General features: G+C 34.7%; 1 protein-coding gene across 1 annotated transcript in view; it reads right to left on the reverse strand.

Annotated features, from left to right (window-relative positions):
- The window catches only part of LOC108374498 (cyclic nucleotide-gated cation channel alpha-3), a 391,911-nt gene that overhangs the window by 72,760 nt on the left and 294,125 nt on the right, over positions 1-25,026 (reverse strand). Inside the window, exons 3-4 of the mRNA XM_017630830.1 lie at positions 24,508-24,850; positions 20,698-21,704 (exon numbers count right to left, since the gene is read on the reverse strand). Coding sequence (XP_017486319.1) covers positions 20,698-21,704; positions 24,508-24,850 — 1,350 coding nt within the window. The remainder of the gene's footprint in view (positions 1-20,697; positions 21,705-24,507; positions 24,851-25,026) is intronic.

Below are 25,026 nucleotides of genomic sequence, written 5' to 3' on the forward strand. Positions count from 1 at the left end.
CTCCTACACCTTTCGACATTCGCGTCTTTCTCAGGGAATCTTTATTTATAAATAAATACGAAAAAACATATACATACAGTATCATATCAAGAGCACCCCGTTTCAAAGTGATATTATTTATGTTATGTTTATTTATTTACTTAAAAAACCTTCAATTAAAATAAAGTTAATTCTCTTAAAAAAATCCATATTGGCCCAAGTTTAAAGCCCAGGAGAATACTAAAAAAACTCAACAAATTTTCAACAACGCAAACGCAAATGAAATATTTTCCTTCGAAGAACTGTCCAAATATTTTCATTGGCAAAAAATTAAGATATCACATGTACGGAAAATTACAATAAAAAATAGCAAAAATCAAGTAGACATGGCAGTAAAATACGACTTTATGCAAAGCGAGGAGAAGTTGAACCTAATGAAAAAAAATGTTCAATGGTCAACCATGAAACACTGTGAATTGCCTAAAGCTTACAAGGGAAAAATACCTTTAAAAAAAAGAAAAGTAGATGATATTCAACAAATGATTAGTAAACGGTATATACCGTCTGAATTTCATGATTTTTATAATGGAATTATAGGAATATAGAATAAACGCATGACTTTTTAATATAAATTATGCTTTTATGATTTACTATAAGCCTGAAGTATGCTAGTCTTCCAAGCGAGAATCTGAAATGTGCTAGTCTTCCACGCAAAAATCTGAAATGTGCTACTCTTCCACGCAAAAATCTGAAATGTGCTAGTCTTCCACGCAAATAACGAAATGTGCTAGTCTTCCACGCGAGAATCTGAAATGTGCTACTCTTCCACGCAAATAATGAAATGTGCTAGTCTTCGACGCGAATAGTGAAACGTGCTAGTCTTCCACGGTAATTTGAAATGTGCTACTCTTCGTAGGGAGCGACGATATATAAATAGCTAAAAATTACGGAGCGCCATGGCGTATGAGTGACATTTTAAAATGTGCTGCTATAAATTTATTTCTTTCGCACTTTACCACAATGCCAAAATGTAATTTAAGCATAAACAATATGATTCAATCAGATTTCTGCATCCCGAACAGCAAAAACAGCAATAACAACAACATTAACCGCAACAAAATGTCACAAGATCTGTCTCTGATGAGTCTTTGTCTCACTTCTTGGCTTCGGTAAATTTGTATGTGAAGCAAACCACAGCGATAAACGGTGACTGGAGACTATTTTACGCAATGCAAAATGAAGGTAAATGATTTGCGGCCATCTGTATGTGCAAACATACACATACATATACACATTACAAACGTCCATATATGTACATAAACATACATTTGTATGTAGCCGAATCAATTGTTGGCCATGCTGTGAGTTGACAAGCTGCCTTCAAGGTGCTGGCTGCTAACCACAAAGCATTGGTAAGTTTTCATAAATGAATGAGTAAGTAGGGTGTAAGTAAGTAAGTAAGTAAGTGACCACAATAACAACTACAAACGTTTGAAACACACACACTGCACTTAAACAAGTGCACATGCATACTAACATATAAATAAGTATGTTTGCATACGACCAGCATTTTCATCGCCACAGCAGCATGCTTGGGCACCGACTATCGCATGAATACTTTGGCACTTAAGGGAATACTTAATACTTTTATAAATAAGTAAGTGAGGCATGCACTTGAAATGTGGCAGAAGGGTCGAATGGATGGATATTACTATGACCTGTTGGGGAGTCAAGCAGTCAGATGGTTCCTAAAGAATCAGTTGTCTGTTCTTGTGAGGCCCTGGTTTTGGGTTGTTTTCCCTTTTAGATATCTTTTTTTGAAGGTATGCATAAAATTTGAGGACTTTTCTTTCAACCCTCTATCCTTTTAAAGGATTTACTTTTTATTTCAACTTAAGGTACTCAACTTAAGGTACTCAGCCAGATATTCATGAACGAACTTAAATAAAGAGCAAGTTATCAAAGTATTACATGGTGGAGAAAGAAATTGTCACCAAAAAGTTTCTAACACCTTTAAAAAGCCTGCTTGGCATTTGAGGTAACTTCGGGTAGGTCGAGAAGGCTATAGCTAAGCCAAGGCTCTCTCCTAAGAAAGAATCTGAACGGCAGTAAGATCTCAGGTAAGCCCATTCTGGTATTAGCAGCAAATGCAAATCCGCTGAGAGATCATGATCATTAGAATCAGCGCAGCTTACAGATCTTAAAGCCTTCTTCAATGATCCTAGATGTATTAGCCCTGAAACACTATCCATCACATCACAAATATGCAGGATAAGTTTCTCGAGATTTTACCCCGTAAAATTTGTTAAAAGAAAATCGTTAAATTTGAATATAATAAAGCAGCACTTTCCACTCGCACTTTATTATACTCAATTTTAAAGAGCTAAAAAAATGCTAACCAAATTTTTTTTCTAAAAATTCTAATTAAAAATTTTAAAATTTTGGTGAAACATTGCAAAATTAAATTTAATAGATTTTTGCACAAAGTTTGAAATTTAGTATTACACGGTTTTTATTAGGAAAAGAGCTTTACTTTCATAAAAAATTGTTGCACATATTGTGAAAAATTTGCTATGCCAATTTTTTTGCTGGCAGTGTATGTTTTTTAAAACCTCTGTGATCGTAAAACAAACGACCTGCCCCTTGGTATTTTTCAACTAAATTTAACATCATTATAACCCTGCCTAAAGAAACAGAAACAAAACAAAAACGTTACTACGAAGCAAAATAAAATACAACACAAAAAACTCCCCTTGCAAAACAGAAAAAGGACTAAAAAAGGTCAATCTGTGCGACCCAGAACTAACTAAACTAAAACTTCAGTGGATGCTTTCCATTTCCAGACAACCGGTCAGGTACGAGCATGATTTTTAATTTCGACCNAAATAATGAGACACGTATTTTTTCTTTTGGCTCGGAAAAATTTTTCGGCCGAATTAAACGCGATTTTGTTTTTCAGGCAAAAATCGATTATTCGAATTGACAGTGAGAATGTTTTTTTTTAAATGCATATAACTTTGTCAAAATTTAATAGATTCCAACAAAGTTTTTACTCAAATGTCAGTAACAGTACATACAGTTTCGATTATAAAAAGCGGGAAAATGTGATTTTGTATTTCGAAACTGTATGGTGGAACGTGTGTTCTTATATCTATTTGATACACAAAAAATGATCACGGCTGTACTTTTTGCTGATATATTACATACATATGTTCCATTTAGTTAAACAATATAAGAATATTGTAGTATGTACCACAAAAACGTATATTTTCTATAAAAAATCATAACTCAGAAAAAAAAAATCTTCGCTATTAGAGATTTTGGTTGATTGTAGTTCAAAGTGTCTCTTTCCCGGTAAAAAAGTTTGAGAGAAAAAAAAAATACACTTTTTGAGAAATTAAATTAAAAAAAAAATTTGCACTTTTTGTTTACTGTTAAATAAAAAATTTTAAATAATGAAAATCAATAACTATATCATTCTATCTTGAAGTGACAAGAATTACTGACATTTGAGTAAAAACATTGTTGGAATCTATTAAATTTTGACAAAGTTATGGGCATTTAAAAAAAAAGTTCTCACTGTCAATTCGAATAATCGATTTTTGCCTGAAAAACAAAATCGCGTTTAATTCGGCCGAAAAATTTTTCCGAGCCAAAAGAAAAAATACGTGTCTCATTATTTAGACCAGCAAACAATGTATTTGAGTTTGGTCGAAATTAAAAATCATGCTCGTACCTGACCGGTTGTCTGGAAATGGAAAGCATCAGTGAATTCCTTGTTCGTTTCATATTGCAGTAACTTTTATTGAACTGAATATTAACCTTATTCTTAATCTTCGTCTGTTTATTCCGTCTTCTTAATCGTACACTTCTTCGTAATACACTCCGTCATCGTTTTGGCACTCCTTTTGCATTCGTTTTCTTATTCGACTTCGTATTCCCTTTCACATTCATCTTGTAAAAACTTTGATCCATATATTTTAAGGTAAGTTCCTATTTTGGTATCATATCTCCAAGTTTCTTTATCACTAAATTCTAACCGAGACCACAAGGATTCTTATATACATATATCATTGCGAAGCTGTTCTCATTATTTTCTTTCCACTTCACTTGTTAAGAGATCTGCGTTTAGTTACACTTGTTACTTTGTATATATTGTTGTTCGTCGATTGGGTCGATCTGGGGGAGCTCGTTTATTACGAAGTGTCTATACAAATTAGCGTACCTCTAGTACTTGCCTGCTCCTGTAAATATACTGCAGATCATAGGCTTTTAAAAGAAACCAAGCGCATTAAGAATAATCTCAACAACAAGTGGTTTACTATCTACTATTTGATATCTGTTATTAATGACATTTCTAAATGATTTGCATGTTGAGGCGTAAAACATACCAAAGGCGGACGTGAAGCTCATTAGAATACTTAGAAGTGAATTTCCTCTTCCAGAATGAAAAACATTAGCTAGAATAAAAATTATCTAAAGCCCAAACACTGGCAAGAAAGTTAAAGTAAAGTATGAAAGAGCCAAAAATGGGTGCAAAAGGTTGGCATGAAAAGCAGAATGTATAGCGAGTGCGCTGAGTGTAAAATGTATGCAAAACAGCAAAGGGATATCAATGTTATTTACGTTTTATTAGAGTAGTTTATACTACATGTAACCGAGCAGCGTGCCAAAGAGCCACCACTGCGTGGCGAATGGGTGACGAAATATTGGCGAAAGAGCAGCAAAAAACCGGAAAAGTAGCGAGCAAGATGGCGCAAAATGAGATGATGATGAAGAGCTTATGTCAAATAATTTATGATAATATGTTTATTTTGGTTGTTTATTTTGGTTGTTTGGTAGTAGCTGCCAGTGAATGGACGAATGAATAATAAGGTGATTGATGGATTTAAGTAAAATACGCAAAATCGCAGTAAGCATATGTGTGTGTGTGTGTGCTTGTAAGGGCGCACCGAAATTCAAAAATATGTGTCAAATAAATAGTTTGGTTGCAAATGGGCCACAAGTGTGATAGTGACAACAATTTATATGGTTAGTTTCCAAAGCGCATGAAAATATTCTCAGACCCAGGAAAAATGAAGCGAAAACAACAACGGGGTGGAATGTGGCGTACCGACTGTGGTGGCTACTGAGCTATCGGAAATATATTTGTTTATAACAGCTTAACGGAATCGAGTTAGTTATGGATTGGTCCTTGAAATATCAACTTCTTCGGGAAACCCTTTAATTTATTCTACGCAATAAACAAAGACATCCACGAAAATTTAAAAATAAGTAAACAATTTATAAATCGCCTGTGTTTGAAAATAAGATTTTTTTATCGCAAAAACTCTAAGAGCTTCTATTTTCACTAGCCATAACTCAGCGAGTTTGTGAATTCGCATATACGAATAAGTTTCAATTACACCGTGCGATAAAAAAAAACCAAAAAAAAACAGACGAAAAAAATCTATATAAATACCCACAAAACAATAAGCTTTCTTTGCTATAGTAAAACTGCGTTTCTAGCTTTTCTCCTGATGTCAGGACTATTTTAAAAGGACTTTGAAATGTCAAAAATATGAATAATTAAAAAAATTATTTAAAATATTAAGTGCAATGTAGAATAACAAAATGGGTATTAAATGAAAGAGAAACTTCTGTGGAATTTAAGATAGACACTTTTTTTATTCACGCGGGCGAATAGGTATTGAAAATGTCCTTTTAATTATTTTAATTTTTTAAGCTAATGAAGTTAGAAGGGCGAAATTCGAGGATGTAGTCGAGTGTATACAAGCCCTTAACATATATCCTTTTCAAAAATAAGTACCTCGGCAGGCAATGGCAAACCTCCGAGTGTATTTCTGCAATGAAAAACAGCTTCTCATAAAAATACAATCGCCGTTCGGAGTCGGCGTAAAAACTGTAGGTCCCTCCGCTCTGTGTGACAACATCAAGGCGCCCGCCACAAATCGGAGGAGAAGCTCGGCCAAACACTAACATATGTGTAAGCGCCAATCTATTATTATTATTATAAATATTGAAAGACATTCAAGGATAAAATTTTAAAAGGACATTTTCGATACCTATTCGTCCATATGCACTAAAAACATTTAGAATTTTTAATTCTACAGAATTTTACATTTCATATGATGCCCATGTTGTTATTCCACATTACACTGAGCTTTTTAAATAAGTCTTGGAACAAAGTAATGATATCTTAAAAATTTCAAAGTCCTTTTAAGAAAAATTCTTACGTCATAGAAAAAAACTAAGAACACAGTTTTACTATTTTTTGCCCCTACTTACGCGAATAGATTGATGTCGCACGGTGTTATATGTATGTATATAAAATTTATGAAATTTCAAGTCAAAATTCGGTCGAATTTGTCCAAATACTGGTAGCCACCCCTAAGAATTTATTTGAAATTTCTAATTTCTCTGAATAGCGCGAGCAAGCCAAGTAATTGCTATCTGACCTTAAGAGTTTGTAATTTAAATAACTGTTAACATCAAAATAACAAAGTATTTAGGAAAACATCTTTATTTTTACGATTAGATGGATTTCAAGTGTGTCCTTTTTTTTGGTTCCCAAAAATTTACAAGCTCATTGCAGTTGACAAGGCATAGGCTTTTCAAGTTTTTGTTATTTTTGAATACCCATCACTGTCCACCCATTTTCGCCCTCATCCTCATACTAATCCGACTTGTCAGCGGTTGAATGCTTGCGGTGGTGCAAATGACGTTGATAGTAACAGTTGTTTTTGGGTTTTTTCCACTTGTTGTAATTGTCACAGCACGAAATCATTTGTTAAACGCTGGCACAAATGTCGGACAGTTTTCCAAAATTTGCATATGCAAACTCATACTCTCATACATAAAAGCATACACATAGACACGCGCCTACTGATGCGCATAGCTTTTTTGTTTTTTTTTTTTTTTTAAGCAATATTCATTTTGTCCTGCAGTTGAGTAATGCTGTTATTGTCATTGTCATGCTTGTCAAACAATCATTTTTAAAGTTTCGTTTTTTTTCTATCCTCAGCTTAGCCCAACACACAAAACAAATGTTTGGGACAGGCAAAAAAGTAGATATATACGTACAACTACATGGTAATCAAGTACATAAACAATCGCTTGCTTAGGCAATGGCCGGCGGTGCGCTTGATAAATTGATAAACAACATCTGAACGTTGCTTTGCATACATTTAGGCGCTCAAGCGAAAAATAGGCTCATATACGAGAGTATGATACATATATATATGCACGTTTAAAATTTCTTTTTTGGTCTTTATCGTGAATGAGTTGGATTTTTAAATGGCTTTTAATACCTGTTACATACCTAAAAAGGCTTCAAATTTGAGTATTTTTTTGCTATAAATCCCAGATGGTTTAAAATGCAAAAAAATCTTAAATTTGCAGCTGTTTGAGAAATTTCGATTAATGAAATTGATAAATGCATTAAAATATTAAAATTTGAATATCAAAATAATCAGTTTTAAGAAAGTTTAGTTTGGAAAATATTTCTGAGGATTACCACATGCTTCGGAATTTTAATTCATTTAGATGAATGAGATATGGGTATCAAACTAAAGAAATATTTACTCCAAAAATGTATTTTCAGATATAAATGCATATGTATTTTGCACACAAAATGATTTATTTACATAATAAGGACATTTTTTGCGGTCAATCATAAAGGCAAAGTTGGAATACTACTGCAAAAATTCAATTTACGAGTGAAATTTGGGTCTATAAGAATATTTAGTCTTGAGCTGAAGTACTTAAGCGATAATAAAAAATATATTCGAGAGAAAAATATATATATAGCGGAAAGATTGGTATTTTAAAACCGCCTTGTTTTGGATTTTTACGATAGTTTTGAAAAACCGAAAAAAAGCATGCTAGTACAACGAACGAAGCATATCGCCCTCTTAACGCCAAAACAACGTAAGGGGCATTTTTGCAAAATTTTCTATTTGATGCAGAAATGCGCATAAAGCATTTAAACGCATTTCTGTATCAAAAATAAAATTGTGAAAAAATATCCCTTACGTTGCATTGGCGGTTAAGGTTAGATATGCACATATTGTTATGTATGATGTTCTTCGCATCGCTAAAAAAATATATAAATAAATAAATTTATCACTAAACTTTAACAAAAGAATGTTTGAAAATATGCAAAGGGTTCACACTTTGCTTTTCAAATTACACCCCTCCTTCTTTCTTTGAAAACGGACAAGCTGTCAACCATAAATTTACATCCTGAACTTACACTCTGACGCATCAGGCCGTGAAAACTCAATTCATACACTAAACCCTTATATTAGTCGTTTTATCAACGTTTTTGTGACACATTCAGTTTTGGACATTTAAATTTATTTATGATCCATTTATGCGTCTATTTATCCCTATTTGCCAAATACCTACAACAACAATCATGCTTAGGCAATAATTTACAATTTCATTTCATTTTCATGGGTATTTTAGTAATTTGCATAGTTTTGAGTTTGGCACATTGACATACAGACGGACAATGAAAGCAAAAACTTGTCGAAATGTCATAACTAAAAACAAATACAGATATTTTTGGAGAGATATGCGCATAAAGTTAACAAAATAATCATGTGTAATGCGAATTTATGGACTGGAATTTATAAACTAACTATTTCATTGCTTGGGAATAAAATTAAGGGACATTTATGTAAATGAAAATGTAAAAAATTGATTAATTTTTTTAGGTTAAATTGCTGAAATAACTAGTATTAGCTTATGGATTTTTTTCGTTAGTTTAAGGGAAGCTTAATTACGTTATTTTTAAGTAGGAATGCATAGATATTGATGAACGCAAAATCATGAGAGCATTGGCTTATATGTATGGAATGGATTAAAAACTGAAGGCATGTAGGATGAACTTTTTTTTAGAAGCAATTGCGTTTGTTGAGGCGCGTACTGCTGCATGTGCAAAAATTTCGTTTATGCAATTTATGAAATTTTTACACATACACTTCTCGATTGCCATTTAACTGAACTTTCCTTAAGTTTTAATTAGATGGCACTTCAAAGCATGCACGCCCTACAATCATGCAGTGGTAATCACCTATGGTTACCATACCACAGTGCCCACCCACCATTTTTGAACCAATAAATGTTTTTTTTTTTTTATACATATATACAAACATACTGGTCTCCCCGGGATACCGAAATCAATGCTACCAACATTTTTTGTTTTCAATCTAACTATGAATATCTTTTTTTTAGTAGGCACTACAACCGTTTTATTGTTTTCGTGAGTATCTTTGAGTATATAATCATTTTCCCGGAATTCCTCCAGCTAGGCCATCTCGTTCAATGATCTGAGCATATCAGTAAGAGCCTTTCGTCATCTTTGTATGAGTCCTTAGGCCTTCAGGACTGCCTGACTCTCGGGGAAGATGGATGCTTGCTTTTTTCTGTAAGTCTAGTATGTAGAAAGTTTATTGCTGCCTTCTGTAAGGTCACCTCAGCCGATTGGCTACGCGCCAGTGTTTTTCCCATTAGAAGGGTAAATATTTACACTGACAGCCAAGCAGCAATCAGGATGCTGGGATCCCTCAGGATATGATCGAAATTGTTCGCGGAATGCTTTACTATACAATTTACATTTTTACAATTTGTTTAATTTCTAAATGAGCTAATTGTGGTTAATTGATTCTTCCTTCTTCTGTAAAGATAACTTCTTGGTATTTGCCATCGTTGGGGCGTATATAATACAACGTCCTTGATGACGTTAGTGAGAACTATTCAGTGAGTTTTGAAAACTTATTCTCCTTATTCTTTCTATTTTACCATCAAAATGGCCTTCAAAGCTCATAATCATTTTGTTTGCTCCATAAGTGATTTGTAACGTCTGCAGTGTAATCATAAATTTTATACATGATGGCCATCTCTGCGCTGCCGTGTGGTCAATGTTTTTAGATTAGTTTAGTTTAAAGCGGCAGCCTGAAACGGATAACGGAGGGAGGCAAACTAAGACCCAGTGGGCTCGTTGTGGCATAGTTGAAGGGATGATTTTCCTTCCCCTGCATTCCTTGAGAATTCATGAGTTCATGCTACGCGTTGATTTGTCAGACAGTTATAGAAGTAGTGGTGACATGGAGTGTTTTCTAGTCACCGCGAGAGCAGAATATTAATATAAATTGGGCTCCTTAAGCCCGGCAACTGTGATAGAAGTCATTAGCCAACAGGTCCATGGTTTAGAGAGACATCCGATTGAACAGTTGCGGTTTATGATTACGGTAACTTTCCGAAGCATATAGATGACTGAGTGAGCAGGATCTTTTATTGTCGAATCTGTGTTAGATTTGTTTCCCCATAGCATTAATCTCTCTCAGCCTACAAGACTCCTCGTTGGTTTGGCAAACGGTTGTAAATAAGGTCCTCCGACTACAGATTGATACGGTTGCCTGGTTCATTCTTTGCACCACCAGTATAGATGGCAATACTACCACCTACCACAAGTTGGCTTTCGACCCATCACTCCCGAAGAATTGTTCAACGAAAAAGCTGACATCTTACAAAGGTATTCGAGAGTACATTTACCTTTTACGACTGTGGTTGGGTGGCTAGAGGTGCGTACAACCTCGCCGTAGAACCTAGGTACGATCCCTGTTCCGAAGGACATCTAAGTTAGGCGAAGTGTTTGCTAACAGCGGGCGCCACTCAACAGGCAATGGGCAACATCCGTGTATACTTCTGCCTTAAAAAATTTTCCCATTGAAAACATTTATCTTTCGTAGGTGGCGTAAAATTATAGGTTCTCCATTTGCGTTATGACCAGGGAACGGATTTTATGGAAATTGCCTTTTTTCTGCTAAAGAGATAGAGTATATTCGATTAAGAATGTCCACGATTTAGCTTTCCCTGATTCCATATATACACATTTGATGTTGCCTTTTTTTTTTGCCTTTTTTAAGATATTTGCCTTTTTTTGCTTTTTCTACGTTCAAAAAAGTGATTATAGCATTTACCATTTTTTTTTAAGATTACAAAATATACACATGCTCATGCGGCTTATAGAAGCGCAGGGACCTCTTGCCAAATTGGTGTAAGAAAAATTCAAAGCCGTTTTCTCAGCTAACGTAGGCTTGGAGACAATAAAGGGTGTGGACACAATTGTAAAGGGCGAGGAAAACGCCCTTATTCCTGATAATATGAACGTTTCAAACGTTCCATATTTAAATTGGGCTCCACTTGTATCAACTTACGTCGAGCGCACATTTAGTACATTCAAGGCTTTTCTTCGCGAAAATCGAATGAAAATGCTGCCAGAAAACTTCAAAATGCATCTTGTGGTTCAATGTTACTACAACTATACAGATTAAAGTTTTATGAGTTAGAAACTCGAAAGGATAAAATAGTCAAAGATTCAAAGTACAAATTTTTCATATAATGAAACTAGTTGATAGTTTTTCCCTTTTTAGTTCTAATATTAACATTTCTAAAATAAATGTATTTTTTAATTGTTCTTCGTATTTTCTGTCTTTTTTAGTGCCTTATTTTGCTTTTTTTTGCAATACCTAGTGCCTTTTCCTGCCTTTTTCGCTATTTTATTTTGCCTTTTCCAGCCTATTTCGTTATTTTATTTTGCTTTTTTTATAGGTTTTTAGGTCCTAAAAATCCGTTCCTTGGTTATGACATTAGGTCTCGCGCCATAAATCGGTGGAGAAGCGCGGCCAAATGCTTAGCAAGGGTGTAAGCTCTTTTTGGGCCGGATCCGGCTTGTGTTTACACTTATGGAGACGGAAATTTCGTCGGCAATCCAAAGAGAAATGTAACAGGGATTCAGGCCGCTTTAAGATGATGTTACGCTGTACGATGTACACTGCTTATGATTGTATGAAAGCCCTAGTGGCGAAATGCCCTCCCTAATATTCTGGATTAAATTCAGATTAAAATTAACATTGTCACCTTACAATCGACTGTAACCAATAGTGTTTTCGTTTCTACCGAAAAATGTCGCCTTTTGAATGATCTTTCTCTTTTCGTGTTCGATTCTAAAAACAAGGCATACGGTGAGAAAATTTTGTGTTCGTTTCTTAAAATGTCACACTCTTGCGAGGCACATTTTCTGCCCTTTGAAGCTTTGTGAGTCGAGACGGTAGCCCTGAAAATCAGATGGTTGCTTAAAAACGATAACAATATGAAATGCGTGAGCCAGAAAAGGACAAGAAGGCAAAAAACATGCCCTTTTAGAAGGCTAAGTGTAACATCAAGCACATTTGTATCACCATGGAAGGCCAGCATTTTTGGAAAGAAACGAAATCACCATAAGTAATTGAGTGCTGTTTTCCTACCATTGTTTTCTCACTGTCATTAGCTATAAATACATATGTATGTTTGTACATTATTTATATCGAAATAGCGGTTGCTGGTAAATTTATGATTATTATGATTAGACAGAAATTATTTCGAGTACGAAATAAATCTTGATTAATTGATGTTTCCCAGAAACCAAGTGCTATCCACATTTCTTAAGCAACTTGTCGTCGCTTCTATTTATAGCTCCGGTGATTAATAGTCGCTTAACCTTATTAGCTACTTATAAACAATGTCCAGCCGGCAAAGACTCTTAGAAGCGATTACACATTTTAGTTATTGCGGGACAAATGTAAAGGAAAATAAATCAAATTTTATAGGCAAAACTTTTCATTCGACTAGGTGTGAGTAGATTTATTGAATAGTTAAGCAGAATAAAGTGATAGCAGAGCAAAGCAGAATATCCGTATTAGTTTAGTAGAAGGCCATGAATAAATCGATTGCTGATGAAGTTCAAAAGTTTCCTCGTAGACGTTTTCCGGGCATTACACGCAAGTGAATTATGGTGCTCATGCAAAACAGAGATATATGTACATACCCAAATTTATATAGTATGTAAGTACGCTCATCAGATGGATATAATTGAGCCGCAGAAATATAGCAAAATGTGATATGCATCACCGCCTTAAAGGTGCTCGGTCACTTAAAGTGTCATTTAGTTTAATCGGATAGTAATTTTTGGTCCCTCATTTGGGGTTAACACTTAAGTGAAATTATAGAAAGCAGAAAAGAGTTGTGTGAAGCAAATGATGTGTCAGTAAGGTTAATGCAGGCAAAATTTCGACGTTAAATATATGTTGTTATATGTAGTATGTTTACTTATAAATATGTATGTAATAATGTGTAACTTAAAATTAATTCAAAAACACGTTTCGGCTATTAATTTCACGCGCAAAGGTGCTCACACAGTTTATTCGAGTACAGAGCTATGTAGGTAATCGCATGGAAGGTAAGCATACACACACACACACACACACGCAAGCAACAACCAACAACCGCACATAATTTAGTTCGAAAATGGTTGTTCTTGCCTTGTTTGTATCCAGAGCTCTTGTAAATCTTGCTGACTCTGCTTAAAAATTACTCACGAAAAGGCGAGTACTTAAAACAAAATGAGTGAAGTTCACCGTTGTGTTGCTTTATCGCTTGTTTACTTGTTTATTTGGGCGCAAAAGGACGATTTTTTAGTATGCTCAATGTAAAAGTCAACGATCTCACAAAGCAAGAGAGGAAAGCGGCGCACAGTGGTATATCCCGATACATTTTCTGGACAAAATTAGAAGCAGTCGGCGTAGAACCTAAGTTTTACGTATGCAAAATTTATCGATATAGATCAAGGCGAATTAAGGCGGTAAGTAGCATTTGATTGTCAAAATGTTGTATTTCGCTAGTGTGTGAATGACAATGTGAGAGTGTTTCTATTTTCTGTCTTTTTCTTTTTCATTTGGGGAAGAAGAGCTAAAATTTGACAATGGCCCGCTAAAGGCAAAAACAAAATAAAAGTTTTTGTTGTATTTGTTGAATGTTGTAAATTCAGAAAAAAATTAAAAATTTGCGGGATCGATTTATTTTAAAGCATACCTCCAAAAAACAAAAATTAACCTCAAAAACGTCTTAAAAATTTCATAAAAGGCGCACCAATGAATAAATGATTCGAAAATTTTGTTCATATTTTTGTAATAATGTTGTATAAGAACTCTCAAAAATAGACAAAATCGGTTTATTTTATAGCATACCTTCTAGACAAACTTAACATCAGAAATTCCTTAAAATACCATAAAAAGGGGACTCCGAAACTTTGTCCATATGTTTGTAATAACGTGACGTGACGCGGACGTCCTCGAAGTTTTGTCCATATATTTTAATGTTCGTTGTGTGTGAACCCTCAAAAATTGGACGTAAGACGAAATTTTGTTCATATGTTAGTAGTAAATAATATTGTAACTAAACATTCAAAATATTGAAGTAATCGTTTTTTTTTTAACACATAATTCCCAAGTAAACTTAACTTTAATAAAAGTGTTGTAAGATACCATAAATGCCACCATTATTATATCAGGTCCCAAATGTGAGCTTTTTTCAAAAACCGAAAGATAAGATTCCGATATTTACTTTATGTATAGCTTGAATATGTAGGAATACAGTAGGAATAAAACTTTTCGACCTTATTCATAAGAAATTAAGTAGATTTAATAAAGGTTTATAAACTGCAAAATTTATGAAAATGTCATTTTATAAAGCTCTTTCAACCTACTTTATTTTTTTATGAATAAGGCCATTTTCGTCTATAAGCGGTGTGGAGTCGACATTGTATAACTTTTGTTTGCTTATATTTATTAAAATATATCGTAGATTTGCATTGACTTTTTCTCTATTTGGACAAGTAAATTGTCGATGTTTTCGCAAAACCGCCCATCGACCAGTTGCAAAACCGCCTAAATAGCCGTTGTGGCAAAAATGATATTTGGTTACCCTGAATTCCAGGCAACGAGAATTATGCATAAAAATCGTAAAATCGGGTTTAATGCAACAGATTTGTAAATTAATAGCTAGAGAAAATACCGCCTCCCAAGGCAATGCCTTCAAAGAAAACCCGTTTTTTTCACTCTCCATAAAAATTTGAGTGCCGTAAGATAAGCGGTTTTGCAATTGGTCGATGGGCGGTTTTGCAAAAACATCGACGAAATACTATATTTTCATATGAACTTACGACAAAAGCAACCAAAACAAAATGTATAAAAATGAAAACACTTTGCTCCGTGGAACAAAAGTCTGAATAAGTTTTAGGTGAATAAAATTCTTTTCTTACTTTTTTTGTTGTAAAAAAATGCCAATTTCGTAAAAAGTTATAACTATTTCTTCTTTATGAAATATTTCTTTAAAAGACTGAACCATCGAAATATAAAAATTGAGTTTTCAAAGAACGGCAATTTTTTCCGCCGATATCCCACTGTGTCGCGTACATTTAGGTAGCAACGGCAACACTACGAATACTCATAGCAACAAGCATTAACAAACAGCATTTTAAATCATAGCTGCCATAAGCACTCACACATCTGGACAATCGCAAACACTCAAACACTTAGAGGCAATCCGTGCTGAAAAGCTAACAGTATTACGCGCATTAGCACATTAAGCTGCTACGGAAGCATGTGTGTCATTCGGATTGAACGCCTGCTTTGCTTTAACCCTCGGAAGCTCTAAAACGGCCCTTCTTCAGTTATGCGGCATTTTAGTCTGGTTCGAGCTACGCGCAGCAGGATTCGCGACTTCTATAAATAGAATATCTAGAATCTATTAAAGTAGCCACCAACACGATACCGAGATACCCCGTTCATCGTAATCAGCGGATTGAATTCGCTATGGCGTCGGTGCCCGACAAAGCCTAAAGGCTGGTTTTCACTATGTCCAATTCAATGGCATTTGGCATCAGATAAGTGAAAACACATAGCCAAGTGGGACTCAAAAACGTTCTATCGATTGGTTTAGATGATAGTGTTCTGGTGAATTGGCTAGCTGTTCATTTTCGGTAAGGGCATGAATAAAGGAGCCGGTGATGTGTCAAAATACGTTGTCAAATTTTTTCGTCAAAATATTACATATTTAGTAAACAACCAGCTCTAATAATCCAATTTAAGTAAAATAAAATAAATTACATGCACTTCACGACAATGTAATTAGGAAGTTCGCGGGGTACCTTGTCGGGCGTTGACCGTGTAAAAAGTTGTTGGTCATGCGGGGGTTAAGAAGAACTGACAGCCACATTTACAAGTACAGTTGAGCCTCGATTATTCAGGTGGTGTTTAACCTTTATTACACAGCCCGATTGGCCAATTGAACATTGGACAAGACTAGTCATTGCTAGAAGATTTTATGGGGCTAAATCGGAACCCGCTATGAGTAAACGCCCGGATTTGGTCTGGGATTTGTAGTTTAGGCGAGTTTCTACCACTTCATCTCCGAGTTTATCGCCAGGGTGGAAAAATGCAGCATAAATATTACAAAATTGGTCCCTTTGTGATAAATGGAAAATACACCTGGAACATTTCTGTCGTTCGTACCACTACGTTGTGGTTGTTGTATGTTTGGCGAAGTTGAACCAGAATCCCAAAAAATTTTAGCGGCATCTTGCAATACCGGACAAAAATTTACCCATTGGGTTTTCTTTACATTTTTCGTTATATTTTCGTCATTTACAGTGTGATCTTAAAGAATGGTACATCGGTGTCCTGGTCTCAAGGGCAAGGTTGAGCTGCAAAATTCATTGACTCAAGTACCTCATTCTAGTACTAGTATCCACCAGATCTCAGTTCACACCACCCTAATGTGAGTTAAATAAAGTTCGCCAAAAATAAATTAACTTTTTCTAAGGAAGTATTTCGACTCGATGGCAATTTCGAAATTTTTTTCCGAACGAAGGGGACAGTTTTTTTTTTTTTAATTTTTCGTCATATTTTCCGCGTTTACGTGCGGATATTAATCTATGATATATCGTTGTTTTTGTATCAAGAAGTCAACTTATTTGTTCCAAAGTTCATGAATCCTAAGAACCCCGTTCAAGTATTTACCCAGCTTATTACTCAATTAAAGCTCATCAAAAATCATTAAAGTTCGTCCAGAAATAAAAGTCTAAACTGGCTTGCAAAAATACTTTAGACTTAGTTGTGTACGTCGAACTTTGTTTGTTTGCTTTTAAAGTTTCAGATTTAGCGCCCGTAGGACCACTTCCTGTTTCAGTGAAGAAGTGGCTTGGTCACTGGCAAAAAGCTGAGGACCTCGGGAAAACTTATTATTTGAAGAAGATACAAAATACAAATAAATGTATTTTATTCACAAAGTAGCTGAGTTGTCGAACTTTGCCCGTATTTTATTTGCAAGAACCTCAGATTCTTGCCAAATTTTCACTTCAGCCATATACATTCACCTCGCAATTTAAATTTCGCCGTCTGTTCAATATCTGCAGTATTTAATTACCGCAGAACATAAATCGATTAAAAGATACCTACACCATTCAGCAACTTCGAAGACTTGTTTAGTAGGTGGATAAGCATTTCATCCAATGAAGTCTTCTAAGCAATACTTTTGGACCGCGTTTAAATCACAAAAATATTGAAGCAAAATCAATTAATTTAAAAATGATTTAACTCTATGTTTCTAATTTAAATAGAATACTAGAATAGCATGCTATGTTGAAATGTTTTATGTGCCTAAGGCCGAGGCCACGCAACTAGCGACTGAGCGGTGAGCGGATTTTATTCCTGCGCGGCGCCGCCCAGCATTCAGAAATGCCGCTCACAGGCCGCTCATTGCGTGGTCACTTCAATAGTATATCATATATAAAATTTCAGGTCTACCTCATACTTGGTATTACATTTGACGGGTGCAAGTTATTGAGCGCCAAGCGATGATATGTTTTAATTTTAAGCCGCTCACCGCTCAGCCGCTCGCCGATTTTCCGCTCATTGTGTGGCCTCGGCCTAAGGGGTTTGTATTCAATTAGGCATTATGCGTGACTTTACAAAACTAAATAGTTACTAAACATTAAAAAAAATATATTGAATATAACGAAATTTTTCTAAGCAATACAGAACTTATTGTCAGCTTAAGAATCATTTTTACTGTCAATTACTCAACACCATTACGCAAACAGTGTTCCTTTTTCAACCTTAAAAAAAAATGTTTTCGCGAACTGGCGTATCATCCAACATCACGCTTTAGTTGCATTGTCATTATTTCCATAAATCTCTTAACTTTTCTGTGCGTTAAGAATTTTCGTACCAAACTAAAAATGAGCATAATGAAAATCAACTTGTTTCCATGTGCTAGCTGCTGTGAATATAGCAAAAGGAGCCGCTTTATATCTGCATCTTCATTCAACTGGAAATTCATCAACATCATCGTCTTCGTCATCGTCATCGTTATGGTCTTTAACGTCGTCACTCACCCGCTGCTCCACAGCAGTAAAAGCATTGGACTTCAATATTTTCTGTTATCCTCATATTTATCAGGCATTTTTCTATTTCATAGACTCAACTTTGGGTTCGTGTGCGTTTGGGCGTTACCGTGTTGCTATGATCCAACGTGGATCAACGGTTCATCCCCTTGTCATTTACTATGCAATATTTATGTATTAGAAACGAAGGTTTCAAGCAGCTTCAGTCATTTGCCCCTTGCTTTGACTTCAATTTGCGCCATCTCTTCACCTACAGCGCCAAACGTTAGTTAAATTCATTGGTTACTCTCTTCCCCGGTCAATTTGGTCTGTGCCATACATATAAGCTTAAGTTGTGTTGCTACTGTTTCTATTATTGTTGTTGTTTTTGTTTTTGCTGCTGTTACCACTTGTGCTGTTCTTATTGCTGTCTGTTTCGTTACATTTGCTCGGCATTATGAAGCGACAATGAAGTCAAGTGGAATTAAGATTTCAATACCCATTCGCTCGTGGATCTATTGAATGCGCCATCCTTTTACACTCCCCTGCTTAGCCTTTCGGCATTCATGCAACCTTTCATTCATTTAGTCAGGTACATATACATACATATATATTAGGGTGATGTGTATTACATCCTAGGATCTCCGCTAAAGTGTTTCGAAAAAAAATTATTATGAATTACATCAGCTAGGCCGATTTGAGAAAACCATTGATTCCGCTGATAAAGTTTTTAAACATTTTAACTAATGCAGATCTTTTAAGCTTAAACACTTCTATCATCTGAGGTGATTTGTTTGAAACTTTTTTTTTAGAACTAAGTTCATTTATAAAAAAACTTGATTTTTGCAGTATTTTCTAATAGGTTGAACTCGCGTATATCTTAAAACTTTTCCGAAACATTTTGCCAAAAGTATAAAATATAATACCTTTTATGTTTTCGATGGAAAAACAGCGCCGATTTTTTTTTATGGAGAGTGATACACCCTAATATATATTTAAGTAAGTAAGTAAGTATTTATGTTTAAGCTTGTATCGCACAAACACGCCTCTTTAGCTTTAGGATAGCTCTGGCATTATTGTGTTCATGAATGTTACTTAGGATTATCGTGGTTGTTGTTAATGCTGCTGTAAATGCTTATATTTTGACTTATGGATTATGGAATTTGCTTTGATTTCCTCTGCTACAACACAGCAAGTTTTGCATTGAATTTTCTGCATAGTTCAGGAGCCTTATCTGTATGTTAAATATTTTCTCACACTCCACTTAAGCTTTGTTATTATATGGAGATTCATATGTATGCACATGTATGTATATGTATACCTTATTGTGTTAACGACCTTTTAACGTACATATATAACAAGCGGAAAATTAACAGTAAATATGTATATACATACAAAGAAAAGATGCATGCATTTAGAAGTTTCATTAGCATATCGTTAACAGGATTTTTCTCAGTAAAATATCTTAACTTCCTTGTCAGCCAATTAGTCACCATAAATTTGTGTTCTTTAAACCTGCACTAAATCATAAACAGAGTGCTAACTTCAAACATGAAATCTTCACGATTATATACACACATACGTTGACAGATAGATATGATTTTTTCGAATGGGCGGCAACCCTAATTAAAATATTTTCAAACTAAAGCTCTGTTAAAACTGTCTCGCTCGATACTTATATTTTAATACCAATTTATGTATAAATTAACCGAACTCGCATTTAAAAGCAAGCGACAATACTCTTAAAAAGTATTTTCAAACTAAAATCTTCTAAAGCCTATTTCGTCTCACGTAGTGATACATCTTTTTATTAGTTACTGAATATGATTGAATTTCATTTTTTTAAACACGTGGCAACGCTCCTAAATATAATTCAGAGATAAAGCCCTTTTAAACCTATTTCCATAGGCACCCTACTCTTATTAATTTATTTAGCTTATAAAATAATCTGAATTTTACTTTTTCAGTCTGTAGGAACCCTCTTCAAACATCTCCAATATATTCTAAATGTTCAAACTAAAGATTTCTTAACACTCTTCCGTTTGACTGACATATTTTAATATTTCATATGACTTTTGTTAGTTTAATTAAATTCGACTTTTAAAACAGGTGGCAACCCTCTTCAAAATATTTCCAAACTAAAATCTTGTTAAACCTCAATTACCTAATTCTCTTCATTTAAATTGAATTTGATTTTGAACAGGTGGCAACCGTACAACATGTAGTTAGGAAATAAAGCCTTTTCAAAGCCATTTCCGTTGATGCCTTTTGTAATAAATTATATGTACTCATTTTTACAGATATTTAAAGAGTTTTACACTCTATTTTATCTGCTTCGACTTGTTAGTTGCATACTGTTTTACGCCAAGTTTATTTCATTTAGTTATCCTAGAATGCCTTAAATTTAGCACAAATCTTCTATATAGTTTTTTTTTCATAGCAATACTCACCTTGAAATTCCTTGCGTGCCGCACTCACCGACGTCACAATGTTCGCCACATGACCCAATACCGTCGCGAACAGCATCAGTCCGAATAGCAATTGTAATATCACAAAGACGTATTCACCTTTCGATCTGGGCTTCGGCAAATCCCCGATCGTCGTTAAAGCTAACGTACACCAATAATAACTTTGTAAATATTGTTTAACTACATCGGCCGATTCAGAATCATGGTACACCCAATTCCTCGAACCGAATCCATTGTTTTTATGTATAATATGATACAGACATCCGTTCCAATGGAATATCACAAGTAGGTAGTGTATCAGCGCTGTCGAACGAAATAAGTTCGGATAGTTCGTATGTCGTTCGGTGCGATCCATAAATGCCCAAAATCTATAGATTTTCACCAAACGAAATGAACGCAATATCGAATTGAATCCGATTGATAGATATAAAAAATCCAATGGCAGCAAACACAGGCAGTCAATGTAGAATGTTGTCGAATTCATGTAGTGTTGACGCAATTTCGTCGCATCAGTTTGTAGTACACCATCCTCCAAGTAACCGGTACGAAAATGAAAGAATATATCTATCAGATATAAAAAATCGGAGAAATAATCGAGACAAAACCAAATGGCAATCGTTCGTCGATTGATCTCTTGAAAGGCGAAACGATAGATTATCACCCAGAAATTGTAAAGGAACGCCAGCGATACGACCATTGACCAGTAGTAGCACAGACGCCCCGCTGGATCGAACACAAAGTGGAATTTACGCGAGGCAGTGGCGGCACGAAATCGTTGCGAGGCGGTTCGATGTGGTTGCTGCTGATGATGTGATGCTGCGGACTGTTGTTGTTGTGCGGATGATAAATGCGATGTGTGTGAAGTTGGATGGTGCGCATGCGACACCGACGCCGAGTGGTGTAGCTGATGCGACGAATGATGCGAATGTGAGGGGCCGCTATGTGGCGGGGCAGTGGTCGTTGAGGTACCGGAACGTGAGCGGGGATATCTGTGTGAAAAAAATGGAACGAAAAAATCGGAAAAATATTAATAAAATGCAAAAAGTAGTAGTAGTTTAGGTAGATACAACGAAATCAAACTTTTTCCAAAATAAAAAAAAATCGGACAACGGTTACTGCTTGACTAGACCAAATAACAACATACGTGTATCGTCGTTTTATCATTTTAAGTATGAGTTTTGTTTTAAAGGTATTAGTAAACATTTCTGTAAAATATTCTGATCCTCTAACTCTTAATAGGTGGCCCTTTTTCGTCCCTTTTTTTAGAAAAGGGCAAAAAGTACACAAAAAACGGAATAACATGAATAAACTTTACTAGAGCTGGGCAACTCTGGCAACTGTCTTTCAACTCACCAAAGTCTTTCGGGCAAGACTAATTGAGTTATCTGCTAACGAAGATGCTTGCGCCTAAGTACTTGTATTTTCCTTTTGCAATAAGTTTTCTCAAAATTGAAATAAATTTAAAAAATTATATATATATATTTTTTAACAATAAAATTTAAGAACTAAAAGAAAATTTAATCAAAAAGGCAAAAAATTATTAAAAAAAGTAAAAGGAAACTCAGTAAATTTCTACAAGGTTAATTAAAAGAAAAACTTTTATTTTAAATTCAACAATTTTTATTGAGCTCGAGGCCGTTTTTTAATGAAAATTTATTGTGGAAAAGCAACAATAATTTGAAAAAATGGTAGAAGTGATAGCTATTTCGGAAATCACCACATTTCCTCATCAGACTTCTTTCAGTAGGATTCGAACCGACGATCCCACTGACTCAGCCAGTTGCCTATGCACCAAACTGATAAAAAATAACAAAAACAAATTACTTAAGGACGAGCACTAAACATTCTAAAAATAGAATTATTAGCAAAAACCAACAATACCAACAACCACATGATCAAGTGAATTGCAGCGGAATAGCTGCGCTGGATTGTGTTGGCATAACAAAAAAAAAATGAAAATAGTGGAAATAAGCAAAACAATAATTTACAAAGCGTACTTAGCACGGTGCATAGGCAACTGGCTGAGTCAGTGGGATCGTCGGTTCGAAGCCTACTGAAAAAAGTCTGATGAGAAAATGTGGTGATTTCCGAAATAGCTATCACTTCTACCATTTTTTTAAATTATTGTTGCTTTTCCACAATAAATTTTCATTAAAAAACGGCCTCGAGCTCAATAAAAATTGTTGAATATAATTGTTATAAGGCCACAAAAATAACAAAAACTTTTCTTTTAAAACAATAAATTCCGAAAAATTAAAACTAATATTACATTAAAAAAGAAAAAAATTAACAATGTAAGCTTCTATAAATAATACGAACTAAAAATTTCTTGTTTGTTAAAATAATAACATCTAAAAATTAAAAGAAATTAAATAAAAGAATAAAAAATAAATAAAATAAATCAGAAAAAAATAGATTTCAAAAATTTTATCAACTAAAAATGTATATATTTATTTTTCTTCTTAAAACATTAAACCTAAAACTTAAAGAAAATTGTATTAAAAAAGAGAAGATAAAATTAAAAAAAAAAATAGAAAAAATAAACAAGGTTTCTATAAAGTAAATAAAAAAATAGACTTTCTTTTTAAAACAATAAAATCAAATGAAACAGAATAAATATATATATATTTAAATAAAATATTCCGCTGCCTGAAGATTCGAACTCGGATCTCTTGAATGGCACGCCAATGCTGTGCTCCCACGGTCATTGCGTCTGTTTCGGCAGCGTGATCAAATTGATATACTACATACTCCATTGCAACATGCTCAAGTGCGTTCAGTTACCATTAAATGTGGGAAAGGAGCTTTTTTTGTACGACTGTCGTAACAGAATAATACAAATATTTTAAACTATCTTGACTACTGGCTTTCAATTGTCATACAAAAGAGTTGCAACTATCTGAACGCACCAAAGCACAAAATTCATTTTCAATGCCAGAAATGGTCTTTACTAAAGACAAAAGGCAAAATGGCAAACAAACTAAACCATCGGTATGCTATTATATTTACTACATAAACGTCTTTGACAACCTCTGATTTGCTAGTGGGAAAATAATTTTTCACGAAACCGCTGTCCAATGCACATTAAGGTGGAAGTGGTAAGCAGAAAAGCGTGGGATATACTCGTTCCTTCGTCAAAATGCTTTTATATACGAGCCTACAGGAAAGATTTTCGGCCAATTTACCATTTCAGAAAGCATATAATTTTCTTAAAATACATGAATGTATGTACATTAGGGTGGTTCAAAGAAATTAAAGCCGGAATTTTAATGCTCCCACCCCATAGGATTGTTCCATATCGAAAAATATGCCCTTGTATTTATTTTTGAAATAAAAAAATATTTAGAGGTCGGCCAAAGCGGTAAAATAAAAAAAGACTTTCTCGTACAAATTGTACAGAATCCTCGGAAATCTATATTTTTCAATCGTTAAACTTTGTTTCTCTTCAAGAGACCTTAACGAATGATAACCAATTGCTCATTTTACCATTTTTTAATATTAACAGTTTTTTAGGGCTTCCCCAAAACCCACATAAAGAATCGTTAGAATTAAGAAATGGTTAAATAAACAATTGGGTACCATTTTTTCAACCCTCCTGAAGAGAAAAATAGTTTAACTATTGACAAATAATAATTTCCAAGGATAGAAAAAAATTTTATTTTTCTTGCATGGGTTTCTGGACCACTCTAATGCAGATACTTTTATATCTACAAACGAGTATGCATACATATATTGCACGCGCACATTGAAACTATACAAATAAAATATAAACTGAGTTCAACAATTTCTCACCTATCAGTGCCGTTGCAGAAATTCCCGCTAAATTGATTACTCCCCGCCAAGCCGCCGGCCAATGTGTTGTCTTGTGAACCGCGCGCCGTTGTCGAACGTTGCCACGAATCGAGCAGCGGTTGCTCGCCGGACATTGTTTTCAGGCGGCCGCGCGATTTGCGTCGCTGTTTGTTGCTGCTGTGCAGTAAATCCATTTCGGAGGCAGTGCTTACAGTGGCCACATGTGGATTGGAGGCACGTGATGCGCATGGTGTGGCGAGGCTGTCGTGTGATGTGAAGAAACCTTGCTGTGAGACGCTCTGACCGAATTTCGGCTGTGGCATGCTAAATTTCGATCCGAGATCTGTGTAAGAATAGAAAGAGAGATAGAAGAGAAAACGGGTTAAGAAATTAGTAAGTAAATAAATTAATTTTCAAACTATTTCAAGTATTTATAAGCAAAATATTAAGACGCTGACTATGTACGTATGTAAACAATTTGAGTTCACTGGCATTTGGCGAGAGTCCAAGTATTTAGAT

The sequence above is a fragment of the Rhagoletis zephyria genome, unplaced genomic scaffold (assembly GCF_001687245.7).
Source record: "Rhagoletis zephyria isolate East Lansing unplaced genomic scaffold, Rhagoletis_zephyria_1.1 Rzeph_scaffold_00001, whole genome shotgun sequence".
Classification (NCBI taxonomy): domain Eukaryota; kingdom Metazoa; phylum Arthropoda; class Insecta; order Diptera; family Tephritidae; genus Rhagoletis; species Rhagoletis zephyria.